Below are 24,817 nucleotides of genomic sequence, written 5' to 3'. Positions count from 1 at the left end.
CAACCCGACAGTTTAGAAAAAAAAAAAGAACAAAGAAACTGCACAGTCCAGAATTCACGTCGTGAATTCCTAAAAATTCACGGCGTGAGTTCGTAGTCAGGTTCGAAATTTGGTCTGGTTTCTATACAAATTGGCCATGATAGTGCTGGGGGTTTACTCCTATGACATTTTCAACCAATAATCAACTACATTCCAAGGGTAATTCACGACTCTTAGGGCATATTTTATACAATTTAACATATGAACAGACCCTAGCCCTAAACTCAACTATTAGAGCAAAAATTAAACATAGAATGGAAGAATCATAACCTTAGATCGTAGTATTACGTAAGCACAAAGGAAAATAGAGGAATTGTCGGCCAAATTTGGAACAAGGGGGACCAGATCGTGTGTTTCACTTCGTGGGGAATAAAGAAATGCGGTCAAACTGATTCTAGGTCTTTATTCTGTGGTCCCGTGCAATTGAAAATTCACGTCGTGAGTTCTTAAGGATTCACGTCGTGAATTCAGATTCCAGGCTTAAAATTGGGCCAATTCAATTTAAAAAAATGGGCTAAGTTTTGGCCTATTTATTTAATAGAAAATGGGCTGATATGCATCATTTTTATATTATCCCGCTTAATCAGAATTCACATCGTGAATTAGTAACTATTCACGTCGTGAATCCTGCACAAAATGTAATTATTAACAAATAAAGTATGTCTAACAACTATCTTCCTAATTATCACCACTTCGTTTTTAGGCACCCCTCATTCAGTGTTTAATTACATTATAATCGAGTTGGATGATATGATCTATGTCTTAAGACTAAAACGCAAAAAGAAAAGAAAATTTGCAAAACAAACTCGGGTTGCCTCCCGAGAAACACTTCTTTTTCTTGGAGTCTTGAGCTGGACTCCATGCATCCTACGTTGAATCGTCTGAAGAGTCTACCACTAGGATCTTCTGTTCCTTGAAACGCCTCTTGTAAGCTTGAACTCGTCTTTTGTATGCCTTTTTCGAATTTTCCTTTTTAGCTTTGACCTCTTCTTCATCAAGCTTGCGTTTGGTCCCTTTAGTTTCCTCCCTGCACTCCATAGCATCCTTCTCCTCTTTTACTACTGGCTTTGTTACCTTTGAAGTAACCTCCTCTTCATCACTTTTCATCTCATCTTCCTCGCTTACCCAAGAAGGTGGACTCTTGTAAGCAATGACTTCAACCAAATATGGAATAGATGCTCTTGGTTTTGTTTTTTTGACTTGATGGACTGTCTTGATCTCTTCTTCCATAAGCTTTTCTAGTTCTTCTAATTCATTTTCTTCATTAATTGTGAACACCTCTTCTTTAACATGATTCCTTTGAAAGCCATCTTCTATCCCAAAAATTTCTTTTTCATCACCAACCCTCAAGGTGAGCTTAGACTCGCGAATATCAACAAGAGCTTCAACAGTGTTAAGCAATGGACGACCAAGGATAATTGGAACATCGAGGTCTTCCTTCATATCCAACACTACAAAATCTATTGGAAAAACAAATTTTCCAATTTTTACTAAAATATCCTCCACAATGCCCCAGGGTTGTGTCACTGAACGGTTCGCCATGTGAATAGTCATTCTTGTAGCCTTCATCTTCTGAATTTCCAACTTCTGATAAAATGAATAAGGCATCAAATTAATGCTAGCCCCAGAATCAGCTAAAGCATAAACCTTCATGTTGTTCCCAAACTCACATGGAAGAGTGAGGCGTCCAGGATCTCCCATCTTCTTAAGTGTCTCTCCCAACACAGCTTTTGAGCTTTGCTCACTTAGAATCACCTTAGAATGCTTTTTTAATTGCTTGCGAGTGTCTATCAAGTCTTGCAGTAATTTCTGATGCTCGAGAATTTTCGATAAGGACTCGACAAAAGGAGTATTAATCGGGATACCCTTCACGTGGTTAACAAACTCTATATGCTCTCTTTCCAGTGGACTAAGGGCAGCTCGGGAAGGAAAAGGCAAAGGCGGCTGATGAACCGAATCAACTACAGAATTTTTCTGTTCATGACGGGCCCACGTCGTGAACTTATATGGCTCACATCGTGAGTTCTTCAATTCAGCAGCATCTTGATTTTCGAGCTTGAGCTTCTTTAGTTTTGGATCGGGTTGTTGTTGTTCAACTTCTAAGGCTTCTAAGAACTCAGAGATGGCCTCGTCTTCAGTATCCATTGCCATTACATGAGATTGGGCCTTCGTTTCAGGATTTTTCGGGGACAGCTTCTCATGAACCAGAGTGGCTAGTTGACCAAGTTGTACTTCAAGGTTATTGATGGAGGCTTGTTGGTTTTTTATTAAAGCCTGTTGTTCTACCATCAATGCATGATGATTCTTTACCAAAGTTCTTTGTTCATTAATAGCAGAATCAATAGCATCGTGTCTCTTTTCCGAAGCTTCCATAAACTTCATCAACATGGTCTCTAGATCAGGTTTCTTCTCAGCTGGTGGCTGCTCCTTTTGGTAGAAGCCTCGGCTTGTTTGCCTATACTTTTCTTCTTTTTTCTTCTTAAATTCTTCATATGGTAGCCACTCCTTTTTTAGTTTCCTCCAGTCTTCATCATACTTATCCCCACTCGAGTAGCACACTTGAGCTTTTCTGTTCCCACACTCATCTAAATTGCAGTCCTTGGTCAAGTGCGGACCACTACACCTCTCGCAACCCACTCTTATGGCATGAATTGAGTGGTCCATTTGTGTCAACCTCCGGTCCATATTATTTATCATAGCCATCATGGTTGCTATTTCTTCAGTTTGGCCCCCTACACCGCCTTTGATTCCATCTTACCTAGGGTTGTGGTATTCACGAGAGTGCTTCGCGAATTCTTCAATCAGCTCCTTGACCTCCCTTGGATTTTTCTTTGTCAAAGGTCCTTGAGAGTCAAGGAGTTGTCTCGTCATAACATTGACCCCATCATAGAAGATTGACATCTCTTGTTGCACATTTAGATCATGCTGAGGGCAATTTCTGAGCAAGCCCTTGTACCGCTCCCATGCTTCGTATAATGACTCCCCCGGATGTTGTTCAAAGTTGTCTATTGCCTTCTTGAGTTTATCTATCTTGGATGGTCGACAGAATTGGTCAACAAACTGCTCACGCATTTGAGCCCAAGTGGTGATTGTACCTGGTGGAAGTGATTTTAACCATTCTTTAGCAGCTCCCTTGAAAGTAATGGGAAGCATCCTAAGCAAGACGGTGTTTCTATTGACATTTGGGACATTGAAGTAATCCACAATGTCATTGACTTCATCGAGATGCTTAAAAGCATCCTCATGATCCTTCCCATAAAATGGGATATCCTTCAGTGCAGTCAAGATGTGTCCCTTCAGCTCGAATGTGGCAGTGGCAGGTATTGCGGGTTGGATTAAACCGGGACCCACATCTTCTCAGATCCGCTTCTTGTAAGCTCCCATGGACATCTCCTCAATGTCTGCCATTTCGTCTTCTTGCTCGTCTTTGGGCTCACTCGCGAATATTTCAACTTCTGGGTCTAACTCATATTCTGATTTGTGTGGGTTAGAAATTAGACCAAATTCTTCAACTTTGCTTTTATCCTTTGGGGTTGAACTTGACTCTCCTGTTTTCTTCCCCGACTTCCTTGAAAAGGCTGTTTTTAGTTCTTGCAATGGCGTCTTCTTCGGCGTGTGATCTTCCTTCGCGTTCTTGTTCTTATTTTTGTGAAGGGTTGACTCTGGATCTTCAAGTGGCGGCACCAAAGGTGTGTTAGAGCCTCTGGTCATGAACTCCTGCAAACTAAACAAAATAACAACGTAAAAATGAACTAAAATAGAAAATAAACCAAAAACTAAAGAAAACTAAAAAAACACAGTTCTCACGTTGTGAATCTGTAAGATTCACGTCGTGAGTCCTGTAACAGATAAAAAAAATTTAAACCTTGCTGGAAAATTAACTTTTTGCAGGTTTTATCCCACAAAAAGGATCGAACCTAAAGCAAATAAATAAATAATAAACTAAGCCGTTCCCCGGCAACGACGCCAAAAACTTGATGTGCACGGAAGTACCCACTAATTTTAATATTTATAACCTAACAAACTTAAACTAATTATGCACTTATAGGCAGTGTGCCTAGTTAGATTACAATATAGCTTAGGTAAGTCGGGTATCGATCACAGGGAACGGTGTTACTAATTATTTTACTTGCTATCAAATTAACCTAATTATTAACAAGTTTAGAAAGGGTTTTATCTGATTTTACAAGATTAGACGAACTTAACTCAAATTCGATCAATAAGTAAAAACACTCTTGTCTAGTTCGAATCTACTTCGTCCTTATGGCTAGCTAATAATTATGGATTATCAAGTTGGTTTTAATTATATTAGTAATTTAAGTCTAACTTTACCAATAATTAATTAGTTCATGTAAAACTATGTATGGTCACACACAATTAAACAAAGAACCAATTATGAATATGAATATGTTATGTAAGATTTATTATGTAAACGCAATTATAGTCATAATCTACGTTCTCTAGCACAGCTAAGTTTATTTACTTTAGTTACTAACTAAGATTGGTCAATCCTAGCTCTAACAATTTAATGCTCACTAAATCATTAGGTAAACAAGTTCATGCAGTTAATGGTCACTAAGCTACACAGAACATGAAATTAGGCAACTAAAGAAACAAACACAAGCATGCTAGGTAACTATAAATCAAACACAAGCAATTTACCAACTAAATAAATCCATGTAAAATTAAGCTATTCATAGGTTGGAAGTTTCATCTAGCTAAACAAGAGTAGCTAGATTCAGCTGCTCATAATAGCAACTAACACACCAACACAAATCAAAGTATAATGAAACATGTTCCTAGGTAAAAAATAATTAAACTAAATTATGGACCTTCACTCTTTTGGTGTTGAAACCCTTTTTCCAGGACCTTTCTTCTGCTAAAAATCGCCTTCTGGAACCTCTTTCTCTAGCCAAAAGTCCCTTTAATTCGTAATGGTTAAGGATATATATAGTTTCTGATTTTAATAATTTACGTCGTGAATAATAAAATATTCACGTCGTGAATACAAGATAACCGTGCCCGGCAAGGATTCCTTCACATGCGTACATATCTTCTAGAACTTATGCTCACGTCGTGAATCTTCCAGTTCTCACGGCGTGAAGACGCTTTTTCCTGATACAATTAAGGGCCCAATGGGCCGAAAACCTTCCTTATGGGCTTCATAATTTCGAGTAAGGACCAAGATAAGGCCCAAGCTTCCCCATAATTGCCCCAGTTCGGCCCAAGTGTGTAAAATAATAATAATAATAATAATAATAATAATAATAATAATAATAATAATAATAATAATAATAATAATAATAATAACAATGAAGGTTAAACTAATCAAACTATGACACATCATTATTATTTGGAGGATAACAAAGTTTAATACACCACATGCATCTAGACAAGTCTCATGTATCCATGCACACTCTTCTCACCCCCTCTCTTCATTTATTCTCGGCCGATAGCAAGATCAAGAACACACACACACACAATTTCAAAAACAACTCTTCCTTTCCTCTCAAATTTTTGAGATTTTGAGCATTTTCAAGAAGGTTTCACCACCAAAAATCATCATTTCTTGGTAAGTTCTTACATATCCAAGTGCTATAACTTCAGTTTATGCCAAGACACTCCTTCTAAACAAGTGTTTGTAAATCATACTCTTAGAACCCTCCTAAGTTCGAAAACCACTCAAGGAAGTTTACTAAGGGCCGAAAACCTCTCCATCTCTTCTTCAAAACCAAAACATCAAACAAAGGTGAGTTCATACCCCCCTTGTTTTTGGTTTTTATATGTTTTTGTTTTTTATATGTTTTTGGGGGAGAATACAAGTATTTATGTGTAGATCTATACATTTATGCATGTTATGTGTGATTTTTCTTGACTTTTGTTGTGTTTGTGTGATAAACTTGATGGATCTATAAGACTCTAACAAAAACAAGTGAGATTCTTAAACAAAAACACCCTAGACATCATATTACAAAGTTAAAAGTATCATAAATGCCCAAGTTGTGAAAAACAAAACAAAATCTTTTGTAAGAGTCATTTTTGGCAAATAAACAAAAGTTTGGGGTCAAGAGTGATACCCACGGTTTTATAGGGGCTAAAAGGGTATTATTAGCTTAAAAATGAGCTTTTATAACAACCATATTTTCCTAAGGGTCAAAAGTGTACAATTTGGCATTTTGGGCCTTAATGTGGTCCTCACGGTTTATTAGGCCCAAAATTGCAAATATATAAATATTTGGGGATTGAAATGTTATTTAAACAAAACTTGAGCCAAGAAACGAGATTAGGGGATGAAAATGACACTTATCACAAAATTTGGGCCAAAAACATGTTAATTTTGCAAAAATGGGCCGAAAATGTCATTTTATGAAATTAAGGGGCTGAAAATGTAATTTTCTGCAATAATGGGTCGAAAATGTCAAAATATGTATTTTGGGTCAAATACGTAAATTACTAAACATTTGGGGCGAAATACAAATTTTTATAAACTGATGGACTAAAATGTTATTTTTAATTAAAATGGACCAAAAATGACATTTTATATAAAAATGACATGTACAAATTACAAAATTTTGACATATCACGCTAGAAATAACATCATAACAATACGCTAGAATTTTTATAACTGTATGAATAAATTTTTCCGACTAAATGAACCATTTTATAATAAACAAACAAAATACAATAAGAGTGTGAACATTGGGCCTACTGCTTCCTATACATGCTTATTGGGCCTTCGTGATCCGTTTGCATGATTAATGGGCCCAATATATTCATTTCATGTTTATTGGGCTTTTGTAACCCAATTACATGCTTAATGGGTTTAAATTATCCTTTACATGTTTATTGGGCCTTAGTGGCCCTTTTACATGATAATTGGGCCTAAATTATTCATTGTATGCTTAATGGGCCTTAAGTATCCTTCTGCATGCCTAACAAGCCTTGAAACAATTTACACGTCTAATGGGCCACAAGTGTCCTTTTTGCATGTTTTGTTGGGCTTTATCATTTCACATCCATATATCAACTAGTGTTTGTAAACTAAATACATACAACAACGCTATACATATTCATGTGGAAATATTTGGGGATCTAGTGGGACTTGTCGGTTAACATCACTGAGTGTATAGCCGTAGCCTATAGTTATAATCAGAGTCTCCTGGAGGGAGAGCGAGAGTTTGTGTATAGATCTATACTGTGTGACCCTCCACGCCTCAACTGTTCACTACAGCTAGACTAGGCTAGTTTAGGGCGATAAAACCTTGATCAAATACCGGCGTTTGGAAAAATGCCAAGACATGCAATTTAGTCATTAGCATGCATGGTTATAACAACTCACATAGAGATCAAATACCATCTTAACATTTCGAAGACTAAACCCTTCGACCGTGTCGATACAAAACAATTTATACAATGATGCAAGAACTATAACACTTTTATAAATCAAAAAATATCGGATTTTCTGGGGGAAACACTATTAATCATTACCTTTTTTCTCATAACAAATATAATACAAGGAATTTGGATTTTTCATATACTCATGATTTTACAATAAAAATCACACATACATTTATACATAGTCATTACATCTTTTTCAAAGAATTTTACAGAAAATATCGGATTTTCTGAGTTATGCAACCGATACAAAGTTTTTCAATCAAACATGCTTATGAACTCACCAACATTATATATGTTGACCGTTTTCAAAACAACTTGTATTCTCAGGTAATCATTAAGCTGAAGAACCATCAAGAGTATTTTGGGATTTCTTCTATGCATGTGTAAATTATCATACAATTTATATTTTCGAATTATATAATGTAAAACAATGTACTTGATGTGAACAATGTCAGTTGTAATATGTAATGTTGGTGACGATTGTGTTATGTTTCATGTATATTTATTGTGATGATATTTCAATTTATAGTCACACGAGCCCCCCGGACGTTTCCGCCGTTTGGTTCGGGGGTGTGACATGCTATAATATAATAACACGTGGCAAATATTACATACGGAAAACTCTTAAAAGAGCTATAATATATTAGCATTTGGCAAACATTAAATACGAAGTTTTAGAAGAATGACACATGTACAAACAAAATTATTCTTTTATTAATATAGGAAGGCTCGTTTCAAAAACTCTTATTAAGATCATATGTTGAATTTTGCAAAAAAAAAAAAAAAAAAAAAAAACCTATCTACTTTGTGCACCTCTAGCCCCATTACAAAATTTCTTCAATTCTAATATATAACTATTTATACCCATTTTAATTTTTGTCGTTAAAATGCAACCTAAAACACTAATGATCAGGGATTAAGGAAAAAAGTTACTTCTAAAGTCATTTTATGTCCACAAATATGGTGCATTCGGACCAATTTTTCTATGACATTGTTCATTAAAAGTTAGCTTTACAACCGGTCGCTTTAAGTTAACTTTTTCTCCATGTGCTAGTTTCAAAAGCATGTTGTATGAACAGACGTTTTATTCCTTCAATTGTCGCTAGTTTTAGTGAATGACGAGATAGCGAGCTTCCAAAGAAAGTCATAACACTACAAATCAGGAGTCATTGTCAATATCTCCCTTATACCAACTTTGATTTGAGACCACAGTAGAAAGAAAAATAATTTTTATACTTCCAAGTTGGCAAGGTTTGATCTTTTGAACATGCTTTAGAGTTTCAACATAAATTAATGATTCAAGAAATGTGTACATATCATTCAAAATAATAAAATTAGCTAATGACATTCTAAAAACAACAAAATTTCAACCGCATGGTGGGCATGCAATGTTCTGTTAAGGCCTTAAGGGCTGGTACTTTACTATTTTCTTTTGTATATCATTGTCACCTCGTTTTCTTTTATACTCCTTAATTTATAGGAAATTGCCACATCTCACTCACACACTTTTTTCTTTTTTTATTAAATATATTTAAAATAATAATAAAGGAATGTTTCATTAATTAATTAAAAACCATTACATACATAAAAACGACAATTAAAATTTCATCACAGTTCATTTCCCCGAAAGATGATCGATATTTTGCGTTAAAAATTACATGTTGTGACATTTTTTTTCCTTTTCGTGTTTTTCAATTCTCTTCTCGTGCTTTTCTCTCTCGGTTAATTTCTTTTTTTTTCGAATTGCAAACGACTATTCAAATTATATATTTCGAAGCTATTTGTCATCTTACGTATGCCATCGCCTTTGTTGGATATCAATGCATTAGACGAAGACCCTCTTTTTCTGCATTTTCTCTACCAATTGGGCGGACTATCTCTCCGAGATCAAACTCGTCATTTTGGTTCAAGTTAAACCTGAAACGACCATCTGATGAAGTTGTAAAACTTGTTTCAGATTTTTTGCTTCTTTTTCAGTAAAACTTTTCATTTTTGGTGACCATATAAAAACTTTTCAAACATCGAAAACTTTGAACGACTTCCGATTATTTTCAATTTTAAATATTTCAAGCATCATCTCAAAAACATTTGTATCACTTTTCCGGTTTTTTCTTTGGCGCATCAAGCTTTTGTACACCCTGTTGAACTTTGTGATTGTTTTGTTCATTTAACTTTGTTGTACATTCATGCTTTGAATGGTACTCGCCAAGACCCATTTCGTTGTGAAACCACTCAGTAATGTGTCGCCAAAATTATTCTTGCTCTTGCGCATTTCCATACATGGGTTCCTTGGAAATGTCGTTCCATGATTTTGCTAGTATTTTTTCTTTTTTTGGTGTCCATTGTTGAGGACTGCTTTTCCTATTTTAGACGGGTTTTTTCCATTTACTTTTCCTTTAGGGTCGGATGGTAAGGGAACTGCGGCTCAAGTTTTGTTTCCCGAACAATACGATTTCCGGCTTGGTTGGGGTGGGCTTCCGGGGATATATTTTAGGAGAGCGAAAAAATGTGAAAATAGGTTGTGCTAATGGGTGACATAGAGTAATATTGTGGTATTTTTTTATAGTAAAATTGTGAAAAGGGGTGAAAAAATAGGAGCATCAAGTTGTAGTATGTAAAACCAAGGTTTTAAATAACGTGAGGCTTGAGCTTGGCGGCAAAGTCAAAGTTAAGTCATGGCAAACCTTGTGAGTCATGACGTTTTTCAATGCGTGACTATTTTATATAAATTAAAAAAGATAAATCATACAATTATTGAATTTTATCAAACATATCAAGTTTTTAGAAGTATTATATTAATATTTAGTATCAAAAAGTTAACAAAAACTCAATTATTTTAAAGTCGATTAGAAGGAAAAAACTCGCGTCTTGAAAAAAACTCTCGTAATAACGCGATAAGGCACGCCTTGACACGTTATTTGGGCAACATGCTTAACAAATCCGCCTTTGACGTTTTCGTAACGGCCAGGTCACGCCTCACATCATGGCACGTCTTGAGACGTGTCATGACTCGCTTTTTAGAACCATGTGTAAAACTGACTGAGCCAGAGTTGTTTAACCACTCACATTAGACTTATTTCAACCGAATATTATGGTGAAATTGATAGGAGGATTGTTTATATTCATTTTAGTAGTCGGACCTTAGAGTGACTTTTGTAAGAGGATTATTTGTATTCATTTTGGTAGTGGAAAGTTTAGTGTATTGTTTGAATGAATAGTAGAAAGTATACTAGTTATGTGAGATAAAGTATTAGGTTGTATTGTGTTATAGTGGTTAATTTTTAAAAAATACATAAATAAATAAAATAAAATTGAAAAGTAGTTGCTAATAACTGTGTTAGAATATAACCATTGGAATGAAGAAGAATTGTATGTGGTGAAGGTATGTCGCCCTCGGGTGGACACCGAACCACCGCACATCAGTCGGTGAGGTGTTTAACTGAAAAGTAGTTGCTAATAACTGTGTTAGAATACAACCATTGGAATGAAGAAGAATTGTATGTGGTGAAGGTATGTCGCCCTCGGGTGGACACCGAACCACCGCACATCAGTCGGTGAGGTGTTTACCGCTCACCACGTTGATAGCTCATCACCTCGGAGTGTGTTAATTGATACTTCTAATGGCCTAATCCTAATAGAAACTCGAGTAATTTTAATTATCGAACGAGTCTACATCCTATATTTAACAAAACCATCCATTTGAATTGAAAACCAATAAAATTAATTTTTTATAACATAATTCCAAGCAAAAACACTTTATAGAAAAAATTATATTATAATATTGCTATATAGTTAAAAATAATAAATAGATAACATTTTCCTTAAAGCTTTTTTACAAAATAGTCGTTTTCTCATTTTTTTTTTCTTAAATTTTTTCAAAACAATAATTTTAATCTACTCATAAATCGTTTTAATTTCACATGTCTCAGTAACTTGGTTTCAAAAATGGATAATGATACTTTTTGGTGCTACTTTTTTCTTAATTAACCGCTGATTTTTGTGAGAAGCCACTTGTGAAACCATTATTTGTTGTAAAAAAATCTACCTTTCTATTTTCTAATAAATATAATTTAAAATTGTCACTTGTTCTTCTATTAAACAATTTGTACATGTGTCGATCTTTTCTCATATCTATATCTTTGTTTTTGCATTTAAGATTTTCCTACGTAGAAATTAATTTTTTTCTATTATATTTAACAACAATATTAATTATTAATTCATATTAAACTTCAAATCCCTAAGCATAATCCTTATTTCTTTAGATGTTTTTTAACAACTATTTCTTTCTTCTTGTATAATTATATTCATATTTAATATGTCAAGTTGCACATTATATTTTTTATGTTTTTCTCATTAATTAAGAATTAAATAACATTATTAAATTTAATAACCAATTTAAATACATTTATACACAACAATTGTAAACTTATCAATATACATCAATTATTGTAAAATAAATTATTTTGTATTATTAAATTATTATTTTTTATTGTAGAATTTTTATTCATTGTTAATCGTCTAACACGCATGTTAAACCCTAATAAAAAATAAAATAAATGGTTTTTTGTGAAATGTCTTGGAAGAAAAGTAGCAATTGTTTTCTTTTTCTTAATAAAAAAAATAAAAATAAATAAATAAATAATTGCTATTTCGTGTAGTCTTGAAAAAAAAAAGTAAAAAAAGTGGCGATAGTTTCATTTTTTCTATTATTAAAATTTATCATGGTATATAAGATACTAAATGTTGATGAATAATCTAAAAATGGTCCAAACATTTTTTTTACTTAGAGAATTCATAATAAAAGTTTTCTTATTTTTCATTTTGAAAAAAACCCTCAATTATTATGAGAGCTTTTTACATTCCACTTTTTTCAAGAAAGCTTCTTATTATGAGAGCTTTTAAATTCCGCTTTCTTAAAGATTTTTCATTTTGAAAAAAACTTTCTCCTCCTTAACCCACCTTATACAAAAAAAAATAGAATAATGTAAATCAGTTCGACGAGTACGTATATAAACAAGCTCTCCTTTTAATGACATGGCATTAAAAAATCTTTACGAAAAAATGTTTGATCTGCTACCCAACTTGTCCGAAAAGACAAATTTTACCATTTACTAAGTAGGTGAAAGGATAAGATAGCATAAAGCCAAAAGACATGGAGGGACATAAGTCATAAGATCTAAGACTAAGAGCTAAATGATTTATGTCAAGTTGCAAAGGGGGACGTATAGGGATCCTATACCACCACCACCGGTCCCCACCACCAGAGCCCTCTACACCACCGCCATCATCAGTAATCACCACCACATGGTGTTGTCATTATTAGAAAGAGAGTATATGTTGGTGGGCCTATGCACATGGTGGCGTATAGAGGGTGTTGATTGAAAAGCACATGTTTTTATTTTTCAAAATCTCCCTTCTGAATTGAACAAGAATCGTACGTAAAATGATTGATATGCGATAAATATGTCGGGAGGGTTTTTATATTACCCCATTTCTACTCCATTACTAAATTAGTCATGCTGACGTCATCGGGTTTTTTTTCTAATGATGATAGTAATATAAGTACATGATGGTTGGATGCTTTTCACTTTTCACAGTTTCCCATTACCACCAAAACATTCGTGTGGTTCAATCAAAGATCTCCTGGGCCTCAATGATGCTATGCTGGCTGAAAACAAGAAATACCAACGTACATCCATTATTTCTTTATTATTTATTTATATTATTCTATTAAGAAGTAGTATATGAATATAATAAACAAAAAAAAATGAAAGCACATTGCTATTTCTTTTCATTTGACCCTATAAAATGATAGAAAAAAAGGTAAAAATAGTTTAGACTTACTGGTCATCTTTTGCAACCCGATAGTATTTTTCTGCATGCTGGCGTTGACCAATAAGTTGAGCGAATCGCTCATCGTGAGTAATTACTATCAGCTGAAAATTCTCCTGCCCTTTCCTATCTTCCATTATTCTGGACAAAAAACATATATATATATATATATATATATATATATATATATATATATATATATATATATATATAATCCAATTACAGCAAAGTTAAAATTTTGAAAAAAAAAATAAAAAAGTACCTTACGAGAGCAGCAGCAAGACTTTCGGCATTTGGAACATCTAAATTGGTGGTTGGTTCATCAAGTGCAAGTATTCCACAGTTAAGGCAAAAGGTTTCTGCTAATGCCAATCTAATGATAAGTGAAGCAAGCACCTGAGACCGAATGAAAGGTGAAATTACGGATTTACCCTTCAATTCCAAAATACAATTAGAGATGATGGCACACACCTTTTGACCTGCACTGCACCTTCCTCGCATTTCAAGCTCGGCGTCACCAGTTTGCATAACAACCTGAACTTACAATCATCCATACCCATAAATGTTAAGAGTTGGGTTAAAAATAAAATGTGAGATATACTTAGCAACATATTTTCATTTAATTTTATTTTATATTAAAAAAAAGTTAGGAATTTACCTTGTAGCTATAAGACCTTGTAGCACCACCTTCAGCATCTGAATGGATACTAATGTAATCAATATCCTGCCCTCTGTACGTTTGCTGCCATAACTCTCTTATGATTTTATTTATTTCTTCCATTTTCATCGCGTGGAACCGCATGAGTGCCCTATTAGGATGATCAAATAACATCAAAGTAAGTAAACATAACAATCCCTAAACCCTAATTTATATTATGGCTTCAAGAAACAAAAAACAAGCTATGAATAGAAAAACTCACTTGTCAAGTGCATTGTAATATTTATTCAGATCCTTGTTCGCCATCTCAGTAGTCTATAAAAAAATACCAAAAGAAGAAGGTATTATCTTCATGGCACAATGATAAGTAAAGAGAAGCTTGTTGATAAAAGGGGAAATCACAATTTATTATCACCTTGAGCTTGAGTAGCTGATCAAAATGCCGTTTGTCAATTTCTTTATATTCAGGATTTTTAAGATCAACTTTATTCTTTGAGATAGCCTTCTTATATACATCCAATGTACCATGGCACTTGTTTAGCTGCAAAACAAAGCAGAATTTTAGAATCAAATATATGATTCCATTTCAAACTATTATAATGCATACGCATATAATAATAATAATAATAATAGTCACAATATCATAGATCTTTATCTGTTTATTATAGCATGTTGAAATACAGCATTGTAGTTTAAAAGAGCCATCCAATTATAGTGATGTCCTAATAAGAAGAAATGGAAAGTAGGATGCAAACAAATGGAAGTGAAGTAGGTAGATAACTGAAACATACCTCAGAAAGAAGCCTCTCTCTTTCTTTAGTAAGCTTTCCAAGATGAGCTTCAGAGGCAGAAATGCCAAGGATTCTTTCCTCCAGGGATTCAATCTCAAGAGTACACACATCTACTTTCGCCTTTACCTCTCTATACCTCAGATTGTCCTCAATATTCCGTCTTAAATTATCTTGATTTAGCACCAGATTTTCAGTTTTGCTCACTTCAGCTGAAATTTCCTGATTTCTGATTTTGTAGTTTTCAAGCTTGGAATTTTCTACACACAGCTTTTCTTCCAGATCTTTCAGTTTGTCCAGGATATTTTCTTTTTCATACCTGATAGGAACCCAAGAATACTAGACATTAGACAGTAACAACAAGAATGACAGATTTACCCTCGAGGATCACGGAACTTGCCATTCAATCTTGGAGATCAGTTTATCAAGCATGTCAACACCCTGATGAAACTTTCTTTTCAGTTCAGCTTCTTCTTCGTATTCTTGGCTGAGTTTTTTTTTCTTATTGTCATGAGCACTTCTATATTTTTCCATCTCCTTGGATAAAGGCCCAACAGACTCTTGTAGATGCTGAAACCATATATATATATAATACAAATGAGAAATATAGCAATATAATGTACTTGATTTGTTTATAAAACCAAATTACCTTCATCTCAATGTCAAGTTGATTTGACTCTTCAGCTATTTGCTCAAGCTCCTCTTCCAACTTCACTAGATTCTTTAAAGCCATCTCCGATTTGGTTTTTTGTTCTCGCTCAAGATGCCATCTGGAAGAAACCCTTTGAAAATTAAGCTCCAGATCCCTTCTTTCCTCTCGTAACTTTTCCAACTCTCTTTCTGAGTTTTCCCTTTATTATTATATTAAACCAGATTAAAACCAACATAGAATTTAGTTATAACTTAATGCATGAAAGAAAAAACCTTATGCCATTAACGAATCAAGTTTGGATATGTAGAATCATACTTTGTAAGTTCAGCAGTACGAATCTCACGTTGCATTTCTTCCTTGGATTTGACACCTACCCCACACAAATCAAGTCTCTCCTCCAAGTCATTAACTTCCTGCTGCAGCTGTTGTATTTCACCAAGAATTCTGTCACACGTGTCTACGGGTTGCATCAAAGATTCAACTAACTCCTTATCAGAACTTATTTGAGCTAAAACACCCAAGACCTACATTGTTTATTTTAACAATAAGTTCAATTTATTATTATAATGGCTTAATCAAAAAAGAAAAAAAAGGATTACATCATCAAGAGCTTGAGTTTTTTGGTCCAGCTCCTCTTTCAGCTCGACTAAATTCCTCTCTGCAAGGGGAATTGATTCTTTGCAAATTTTGTTGTATTCTTCGTACATTAATCGAAGTTTTTCCAATTGTTGGAAGTTTGATTCTGCTTCTGATGATTCCACAGCTAACGATCTCATACGATCTGCAGAACTTGCAGCTTTGACTCTTTGCTGAAAATTGAATCCAACAATAGGGGTGTTTTGGTAAAAAGGACAAATGGAACTGATACCTCATTCTTTCTAACAAAAGAAAAGTAACCTTTTTAACAAAGTCGTCTTCTTCTTGAGCTGAGAAAGGACGCTCACAGCAAGGGCAGATATGATGTGCACGAGCAACTCGTTCAAAAGGATCAAACATTTGTCGCATACCATCAGCAATGTTGTACTTGCTGTCTCAAGTCAAGGGTATTATAGTAATTAAATAATATCTTGAGTTAGTGGTTTCTGAAATGAAAAAAAAAATTGAAAGAAGAGAACCTTTTGTGGACATCCCTTTTTTCTTTAGCTACATCCAAGACTTTGACATATGATTCAATGTTGGCAGAATTATGATCCAGAGTTTGAAGCTTTGACTCAATAACTCTCCTTCTAGCTGCAATATAACCGGAATCATTAACAACTAAGTGATTCTGGCAGAATCCGAGGGAATTGGAATTGGAATTCCAGATTCCATTCCATGGCGTGTTTTATTGCCAAATTGGTGTAATTCAATTCCTTTGAATTCCATGCTTAATAGATTTCACCATTATTAGGGGAATATAGAAGGAATCAATTACATTCTTTCTTTATTTTTATTAGAAAACCAAACAACCGTCATTATACATGTTTTTTATATAACGAAATAAATAAAAACAAACAATTAACAACTACTCAATTTTGATTATTGAATTTCAGTCCATTTCTTGCCAACCAAAAGCATGATAATTACAATTCCTTTTAACAGATTTTATTCCTTCAAAAAACATTCTGCTATCGTTACTTAATATTAATAGTTAATTTAACTTGTTATTTCACTAGAAGCAAAACTAAGTGCTGATGGAGAAATTTTCCTTTGATATATATATATGTAACTTTTAAAGGTTTTATGAAGGCTTACAGTCTTTATCTTTGTGAAGCTTGGCGAGGTTATTGCTGACATCTTGTATTTTTAGTTGCATTGCACTAACATCTTTGTCAGCTTCACGGGACTTTGAGTTCAAATCATCATACTCAGTTGTAAGCGCCCTGCACTAAAAGCTAATCATCAATAATTCAATACAAATTGAGTTAGAGCTTATAAAATTGAAAAAATACAGGAAACACAACATAACCTTAGAGCTTGAGAGACTTCTTTCTTCAAATCTTTGTCCAGAGGTAGCCTCCCTTTCAAGACTCCTTTGATTTTATTCTTGTGTTCATCTAGACTACAAAGCAAAAGAAATTGATATGATCAATGAGTTTATATAAAATAAAATGAGGAGCATAGACTTGTTACATTTTTTTGTGTTTTTTCTTGTGGCTTTCCAACTCCCTTTTCTTTATAGATAGTGAAAATCTCTCTTCTGCATCCGCAGCCATTTCGTCTTTCTCATCAACAAGTTTTTTAACTGCAATTGCAAGAGATTGTACCTCTGCTGCCTTTCTCTGTATTTTAGTCTCAAAATCTCCTTCGGTAAGCTGCTTACTCAATCTTTCAACCTCAATACTCTGCCAATTCCAAATAACCCATTTAATTCTTGAAATGTGAAAGTAAGAGAATTGAAGTATATTACCAGGCTCTTTTCTTTCTGATCAATCAGACGCATTTTGTCATCAGAAATATCACGCTCCAATTTATCACGCTCGTTTTCTTTTTCTTTTTTTCGGGCCATTGTGCCACGCTACATCATGTTACAAATTAGTGAATGTGAAACCCAAATGTTAAGAGAATAAAGCAGCTGCTAAAGAATGCATTACCTGTATCTCTAATTTAGCACGCTTTTCAGCCTCAACCTCTTTACATCGGTCACTTGAATCACCATAAAGATTCCATGCTACCTTAAGCTCTTCATCCATGGATTTCTGAGAAAACAATCATTCCAAATTATATGAATTACAAAACAAAAAAAAAAGATGAACATACAATGACAGATGCTACTCAGCCTAACAATTATGATCAAGGTGAAGAATTCATTGCAAACAATCAAGTTCCAAAAGGCTTCGGAAATGAATATTCAACTACCCAGTTCCCAAGAATCATAGGTTTTAAGGACTTTCAGTTTCTAAATCCTGTGCGCTATAAATATGCCCTAAATTCTACTCCTAAGCTACACCTTTATCCACCTCGGGACTTGAACCCTCAATCATTTGAGGAGGGAGATCTTAATTAAGAACAAACATGATTGATGATACCACTAGGCCAAAGGAATTTAGTTTTCATAGAAACGAAACGATATTAAAGTTGGAGGTAATTAGGTGGAACTTACCATGAACTTTTTACAAAAATGGTTTAACAAAACAGTTACTATTTAATGACATTAATAAGATGAAATACCTTCTTCTCATCCAAGTTACGCTCAAGATCTTTCAATCTTGAGTTTAGGCGACTTATATGATTTGAAGCAACATCATTGCTGAAAGGAGTTTTTGGAAGAGAACCCAGATTGTGTTGTCTGTAAAGCTCTTGGATTGTCGAGTCTCTCTCCTTCTTCAAGGACTCATAAATCTAAGGCAACAAGAGCAATACCAATTAGTAACAATGCCCAAAATTGGAGGTTGGATATTGTAAAAAAAAAAAAAAAAAAAAAAAAAAATCAGTATCAGTGTAGGAGAAGAAGATACTTCAGCTTCCTTCTTAAGCTTGCCAACTTCCCCATTGTACTTATTGATTTGTTGCTGAGATATATTGCTTTTTGTCTCTATGTCCTTAATGTCCCTATTTGACTTCTTGATTTTATCTTGAAGAACTGCTATCCTTGCATTAAACTGTTCATTCCATTTCCTTAAATCTTCATCAGGGTCTATTAAATATTTACCACATAATTAGAACAAACAAAGAGAAAATCTATAACTCGTAAAAGAGCCAATTAGGGCATATCCAACCCAACACCAAATCCCATTTTTTACACCACTTTACTCCAAACCCAACACCATTTGTTGAACCAAAATGGTGTTAAGGAATAGTACAGCACCAAATTTGGTATTAAGCTATTCCTTTACACCATATTTGGTGTTGAATTTTCATGTGTTCAAATTGGTCTTTCAAGTTTGATTTTATTTCTAGTTACTTTTAACGGATACTTATATTTTAAATGCAATAATTGTTATTTGTAACATTATGGTATAAATTAAACTGATATTAATTAATCACATATATTAAATTTAATCTTTATGTTTTAAATGTATTTAAAATTTTAAATACCTTTTACTATTTTATATGTAGTATTTGTTACTTGTAATATTATGGTATATATTAGATGCTTTAATATAATCATATATAATAAACTAGTTGTGAGACCCGTATGTTATACGGGTTGGATAGAACAAAAAAATTAAATATGAAGGTTTAAACAAAAATTTATTTAAATTTGAAATTTAAAATTTAAAATTTGAATTTAAAAGGAAACATATTCAATAGTATATGAGTTGTAATATTGTAATTTAATGGTTATTTTCAATTAAGGTAATTATTAATTGAGATATAAATATGATGTGTTAATTAAGAAAAGACAAACAATGAGAAAATGACACATGGAAAATACATGTATTCAAAAATACCAAAAAATGACATGTGTCCAAGTTAATGAGAGAGTGACATGTGGCAAAATTATTTTCATTTATTAGGGAGGATTATTAGGGAGGATTGTTACTTGTAAGGTTATGTTATATATCAAACAGATGCATGACAAATTTGTAAAAAACTAACAAATACCCATAACACCATTTTTTGCATCAAAATCATGTACTATTGGGTGCAAACAGTGATTCCTCTCCAACCCATTTCTACACCAAAAAGAATATTCCTTTTTTTCTAACTTATATAGATTTTCTATAGCTCCCCTTATATTTATTAGTTTTTTTATAATTTATATGTAATATCTGTTACTTGTAATATTATGTTAATAACTTAATATGTTCTATATTAAAAACTTTTGTAATAATCATATATACTAAATTATTACTTGTAATGTTATGTTATATATTACACTGATGTAAGAAAAAAAATGTTAGAAGCTAATAAATATAACAAGAATTATAGAATATATATATATATATATATATATATATATATATAAGTTAAAAAAAAAAAAAAAAAAAAAAAAAAAAAAAAAAAAGGAATATTCTTTTTGGTGTAAAAATGGTGTATTGGGTTAGAGATGAATAACTGTTTGCACTCAATATTACACGATATTGGTGCAAAAATGGTGTGGTGATATGGGTTGGATATGGTCTTAGAGATTGCTGATATAATTAAGATGCTAAATTACAAACCATCATTCTCTTCTGCTAAATCTTCAAAACGCTGTTGTTGCTCCTTAAACAAAGCACTTCTTTCAGCAGTCTTGGTGGCAACCTGGTCGTCAAGCTTACGTTTTTCCTTCAGTATAGCTTCAGTTTGACGAATTTTGGCATCCACATCTTGAATATGTCTATCCAAGTCCTGCATTTTACTCCCCAGTCTTTCTGATTCTTCATGATCTTGAGTGATGCTTTGTCGAAGCTGTAAGAAGACACCAAAATCTAAACTTGTTGCATTGAATCGACTATCTTAAACATGGGAAGAAGAGATATAAACCTTGAGTGCAGCATCTTTCAAAATTTGAAGCTTCTCTAAATCCTTCTGAGAAAGCTTAATCTCTTGAGCCTGATCCTTGTGAAGCTTTTTAATAATCTCCAATGCCTTTGTATATCTTTACACGGAATTTACAACAAAAAGAGGTGTAAATCATTACTATTTACTCAAGATAACAGTTGTAGTAACAATGAAAACAAAGAGCCAAGTTAGAAACATGTAATTCAAGGAAGTACCTTGTAGCTGAGAAAATGTCATCAAACTTCTTTTTCAAAGTCGAAGAATCTTGTAGTGGCCAATTGGCCTCATCTTGGTGTACAAATATGACATTTTCAAGAATGGCTTTAGAGACACCCATAAGAGCAGGAATTTCACGATCCATGTCTGCACAACGATAGCTAAGGCAAACTTTCTGCATTTACACAACAATAAAAGATTGTTTTGAGCATATAATTATCAACATACATGTACCAGCTGTGGTTCATAACACCAAAATAAATTCTACTAGTAAGCAACTTTGAGGAAGTTGAACAATACGTTAGTAAATGACATGGTTGACTAAAATCTAGCAAATAAAGACCTTAAAACAGTTATGAAGATACACAGCTACAGTTCCAAGTGTTAAGGGATCATTTAAAGTACCTCTCCAGTGTTAGGGTTTATTGTCTGCAAAACACTCTCGATTGCCTTGTACTCCATCTTTGAAGCCTTCTGAGTCAACTGGAATGATCTTATACACACCACGTCTTTACCTGCTGCTGTCTTGAAACGTAGCTTTATTTGGGCCTTCGTTTCTGTTTCCCCTGCAACCTACAACCACCCCATTTCATCCACTTAAAACCATTTCATAACCATTAACCACACACACCTACATAAGTATATAAGCATTTCAAGGCCCATTTAGCATAGCTTCAAACCATCTTCAGGCTATTCTCATTTCTCTTTTCAAACAAACAATGAATACAAAGTTTTCATGTTAAAAGGTTGTATATGATGCCTTTGCTAAGCTTTCGGTATGTTGGATTTGATTAAAAATTCGCTTGTTAGTCAATTTTGAAACCATCAGACAGCTTGAAACCCAGCTTACAAAAAAAACATACATGAATCCAGCATTAATAAACATGTTTGTGTATGCATAGAGACAAATAGAAAGAGAGAAACCTTGGGATCATGGATGAAACTCTGACCAGACCTAGCATTTGGTGGCAATTCACCGGTACAGGATAGCTTTAAGCACTCAATAATAGTCTGTAAACCAAACCAACATGTTATAAACGAACATCACCAACAAGCACACTTCAGCATAAGTACACATAACTTCCGATGAACCCTACTTAGTAAATAACTAAAACACATCAACCGGTAAGTTAAATACAAAGAGTATGACGTATAAAGGTTCCAATCACTCTATCAACTAAGAACTAGACAAATTAAGCCAGTTCGAGAGGGGAAGATACGGAGGCGTTGAAGTAGAAGAAAATGTATTACAGTTTTTCCGGCGCCGTTAGCACCAACGATGAGCGTTAACGGCTTGTAAAAGGTGATGACGTTTCGGTTCTCCGGGTCGAAACTTCGGATGCCTTTTATCAACATCTTGTCCACCGTACTCATTTTGAAACCCTTCTTTTCGCTTTCCCTCTTTCTGATTGATTTACGGCTTCACTAGTAGAGATGAATCAACAGAGGATACTACACGAGCACATGATAGGGCATCCGAGTGTGTGATTCAATAGATTGAGTTCACTACGCCGGCGAAGAGTGGTGGAGGTTGAAGGTGGTGGTAGGGTTTAGGAGTTCCGGTGAAGGAAGCGGGTGTTTGACTATTTTTAAAAAATTCTCGATTTTACTTATTTATAGTTGTAAGCAGTTGTTGGCTTGTTGTACATGATATTGGTCCGCGAGTTTTTTTTATTTATTACATTACGAATTGTCTAACAAAAATAGTCGCACAATCTTACATTAGGAATCACCAATATCGTAATTTGTTAGTTGTAAATTTCATAATATTGAAAAATATGGTCTTCGATATTTATAGGGGCATTTTGCAACTTCTTTAATGCTTTAAATAATAATGACCAAATTAAATTGTACAAATCTTGGGTGGATTGTGAAGACTTTGGTGATATGGTCTAGGAAGGGTGGGCTGAATCGAACATAGAGCACAATATGAGTGGTTTTTGGCGATTTGTGAAGTTCAAGAATAAGCTTAAAATATTAAAGGAAACTATAAAGGATTGAAGAAAAGGGTGAAAAAGTGTTCATGTGGGTGAGAGTGACGGAGCTTGGACATTTATTTTGAAGGGCCAAAAATATTATATATATATATATGAAAATCGGAGACCAAGGGGGCCACAAATTGTCAGGTTCATGATTGATAATGGGCTTTGTTATGATAACTCTCCATCGGGAAAAAGATATTTAGAAAAAGGAATTTAAAATATAGAAATCAATGACATTTCTTTTATAAAGAAATGTTTTGTAAGTTTGATGGTGTTCGGATTACGACTATAAGGTCTAGTCATCGGTTCCAAACTTGGTCGATGGCCCAACACAATATATGCTTGATTCAAGTTTTCTTTCACGTTAATTAAAAGATACTACCTCGAGCCCTGTATTGTTCGGATGGTGAACGAACTTGGTGAGACGAAGTATTATTTTATCAATAGGTTTAATGTATCGTTCATCACCTTGATTATAAAAGTTGATGATCCTAGATTTATTAAAGACTTCAAATTGATTGGTTAATCGGATTTTAATATAATATTATTTTGAATTTGTTGGCTATTGTGGCTGACAACGTTGTAGCTGGTGGAGCATACATACGACCTTTACAAAGGGACATTAAAATTTGGATGGCATGTAAATTATGAATAGAGTCCCTACGTAAAGTTTTTAGAATAGTCTGTAATAATTATTTTATCAAATCTAGCCACTTTGTAAAATGGAAAAATGTTGCTATAGCACAATAAAATCTTGTAATTTGTTCGATATGGTCACTAATTTTTTTCCACAATAGATCACTAAAATGTTGGTTTACCTCTCAAATAGAGGAAAGATCAAAATCCATCCCAACTTCATGGTTACACTTAGTTTATGTGGCTTTCTTTAAATTAAAGAGTAGGAATTGATCTACAAGGCTTTTTCCCAAGTGTCAAAGAAGAAGAATAATGTCCTCGTGTACAAGCTATAATAAGAGACGTGGAAATTGGGAGATTCTAAAATCAGGTTTCACTTTACATAACTCAACATAAAATAAAATAAAAAACAACACAAAAGCTTTGAGTTCTCCTAGGTATTTCATCGAATGGGTGGCAGGTCCCATGAAAAAGTCTTGCAAAAATATGAGAGGTGATGATGGGCAAGGCCTCACCCAATAGCAAGTGATTGTTACAGGTTTTGCATACATAAAATGGTACGACACTAACACTCTGTTCCCGAGATCAAATTAACGAGAGAAAAGAAAGAAAATGGGTGGAAATGAGAAGAAAATAAAAGAAATTGGAGTTCCCGAGTTTCATTAAAGGAAGGAAGTGGGGGAAAATAAAATGATCACTTTCCCTCCTAAATTTTCTTTCGATTTGGGAGGATTTTGAAAGAAATAACAAAATAATTAATTTCCCTTCCGCTTCTCTCCAACTCGGGAACACAAAAGAAAATTTTGTTTTCCTTTCCTTTCTCTTCTTTTCTCTCCTGACTTTCTTTTCTCTTCTTTTCGTTTATTTTGTTACACTCGGGAACTAGGCGTAAGAGGGAACAATGAAAGAGTTGTTTTCATAAATTCGCATAGTACACTTTTACCTACCTAGTGAATAATGGGTCGATGTTATTATAAACACTAACATTTTACAAAATGTTAAACACTGTTCCTAAGGTCAATTCATTCTACAGGACTATCAAGGGTAATTTAGGTATTTTATTTTATCAAAGGAAAAGGATGGTGGTATGGGTTTGAAAATGAGGTACATACATGCTCACTGTTTTTCAAGAACATATCTCTTTCTCTTTAGTCTTTATCGTATGTACCCCACCTCTCCTAAAAAAACCCTAGAAAACCTCTGTCTT

The 24,817-nt window shown here is 33.8% G+C and overlaps 1 protein-coding gene and 1 non-coding gene across 2 annotated transcripts; one reads left to right on the top strand and one right to left on the bottom strand.

The window, feature by feature from the left end:
* Positions 1-2,956: 2,956 nt before the first annotated feature.
* LOC145060785 (small nucleolar RNA R71) lies at positions 2,957-3,063 on the top strand. Its single transcript, XR_013686969.1, has one exon. It is a non-coding gene; the product is annotated as a small nucleolar RNA R71 (small nucleolar RNA).
* Positions 3,064-12,811: 9,748 nt separating this feature from the next.
* RAD50 (DNA repair-recombination protein (RAD50)) lies at positions 12,812-22,587 on the bottom strand. Its single transcript, XM_079008076.1, has 27 exons — positions 22,244-22,587; positions 21,917-22,003; positions 21,398-21,565; positions 20,992-21,167; positions 20,759-20,873; positions 20,455-20,683; positions 18,805-18,983; positions 18,518-18,688; positions 17,941-18,045; positions 17,757-17,864; positions 17,480-17,691; positions 17,316-17,408; positions 17,102-17,229; positions 16,483-16,597; positions 16,265-16,394; positions 15,967-16,176; positions 15,683-15,891; positions 15,365-15,566; positions 15,116-15,285; positions 14,719-15,034; positions 14,343-14,468; positions 14,190-14,242; positions 13,928-14,078; positions 13,741-13,803; positions 13,532-13,665; positions 13,282-13,410; positions 12,812-13,105 (listed from the first exon to the last, which is right to left on the bottom strand). The coding sequence occupies exons 1-27, from the start codon at positions 22,364-22,366 to the stop codon at positions 13,066-13,068; spliced, it is 3,942 nt and encodes a 1,313-aa protein (XP_078864202.1). The 5' UTR covers positions 22,367-22,587; the 3' UTR covers positions 12,812-13,065.
* Between the last annotated feature and the right edge of the window lie 2,230 nt (positions 22,588-24,817).

The sequence above is a fragment of the Lactuca serriola genome, chromosome 6 (assembly GCF_051521515.1).
Source record: "Lactuca serriola cultivar US96UC23 chromosome 6, Lser_US96UC23_V15, whole genome shotgun sequence".
NCBI lineage: Eukaryota > Viridiplantae > Streptophyta > Magnoliopsida > Asterales > Asteraceae > Lactuca > Lactuca serriola.
The sequence above is the reverse complement of the archived record's forward strand: the minus strand, read 5'-3'. Positions and strand labels throughout refer to the sequence as shown.

Bases quoted from the DNA above. Each gene is read 5' to 3' on its own strand.
- RAD50 (XM_079008076.1), bottom strand. From the start codon at position 22,366: ATGAGTACGGTGGACAAGATGTTGATAAAAGGCATCCGAAGTTTCGAC. The intron at 18,689-18,804 runs GTATCTTCTTCT...TTGTTGCCTTAG, and splicing joins AGCTTAAGAAGGAAGCTGAA to ATTTATGAGTCCTTGAAGAA. The intron at 15,892-15,966 runs GTAATCCTTTTT...TAAACAATGTAG, and splicing joins AAACTCAAGCTCTTGATGAT to GTCTTGGGTGTTTTAGCTCA.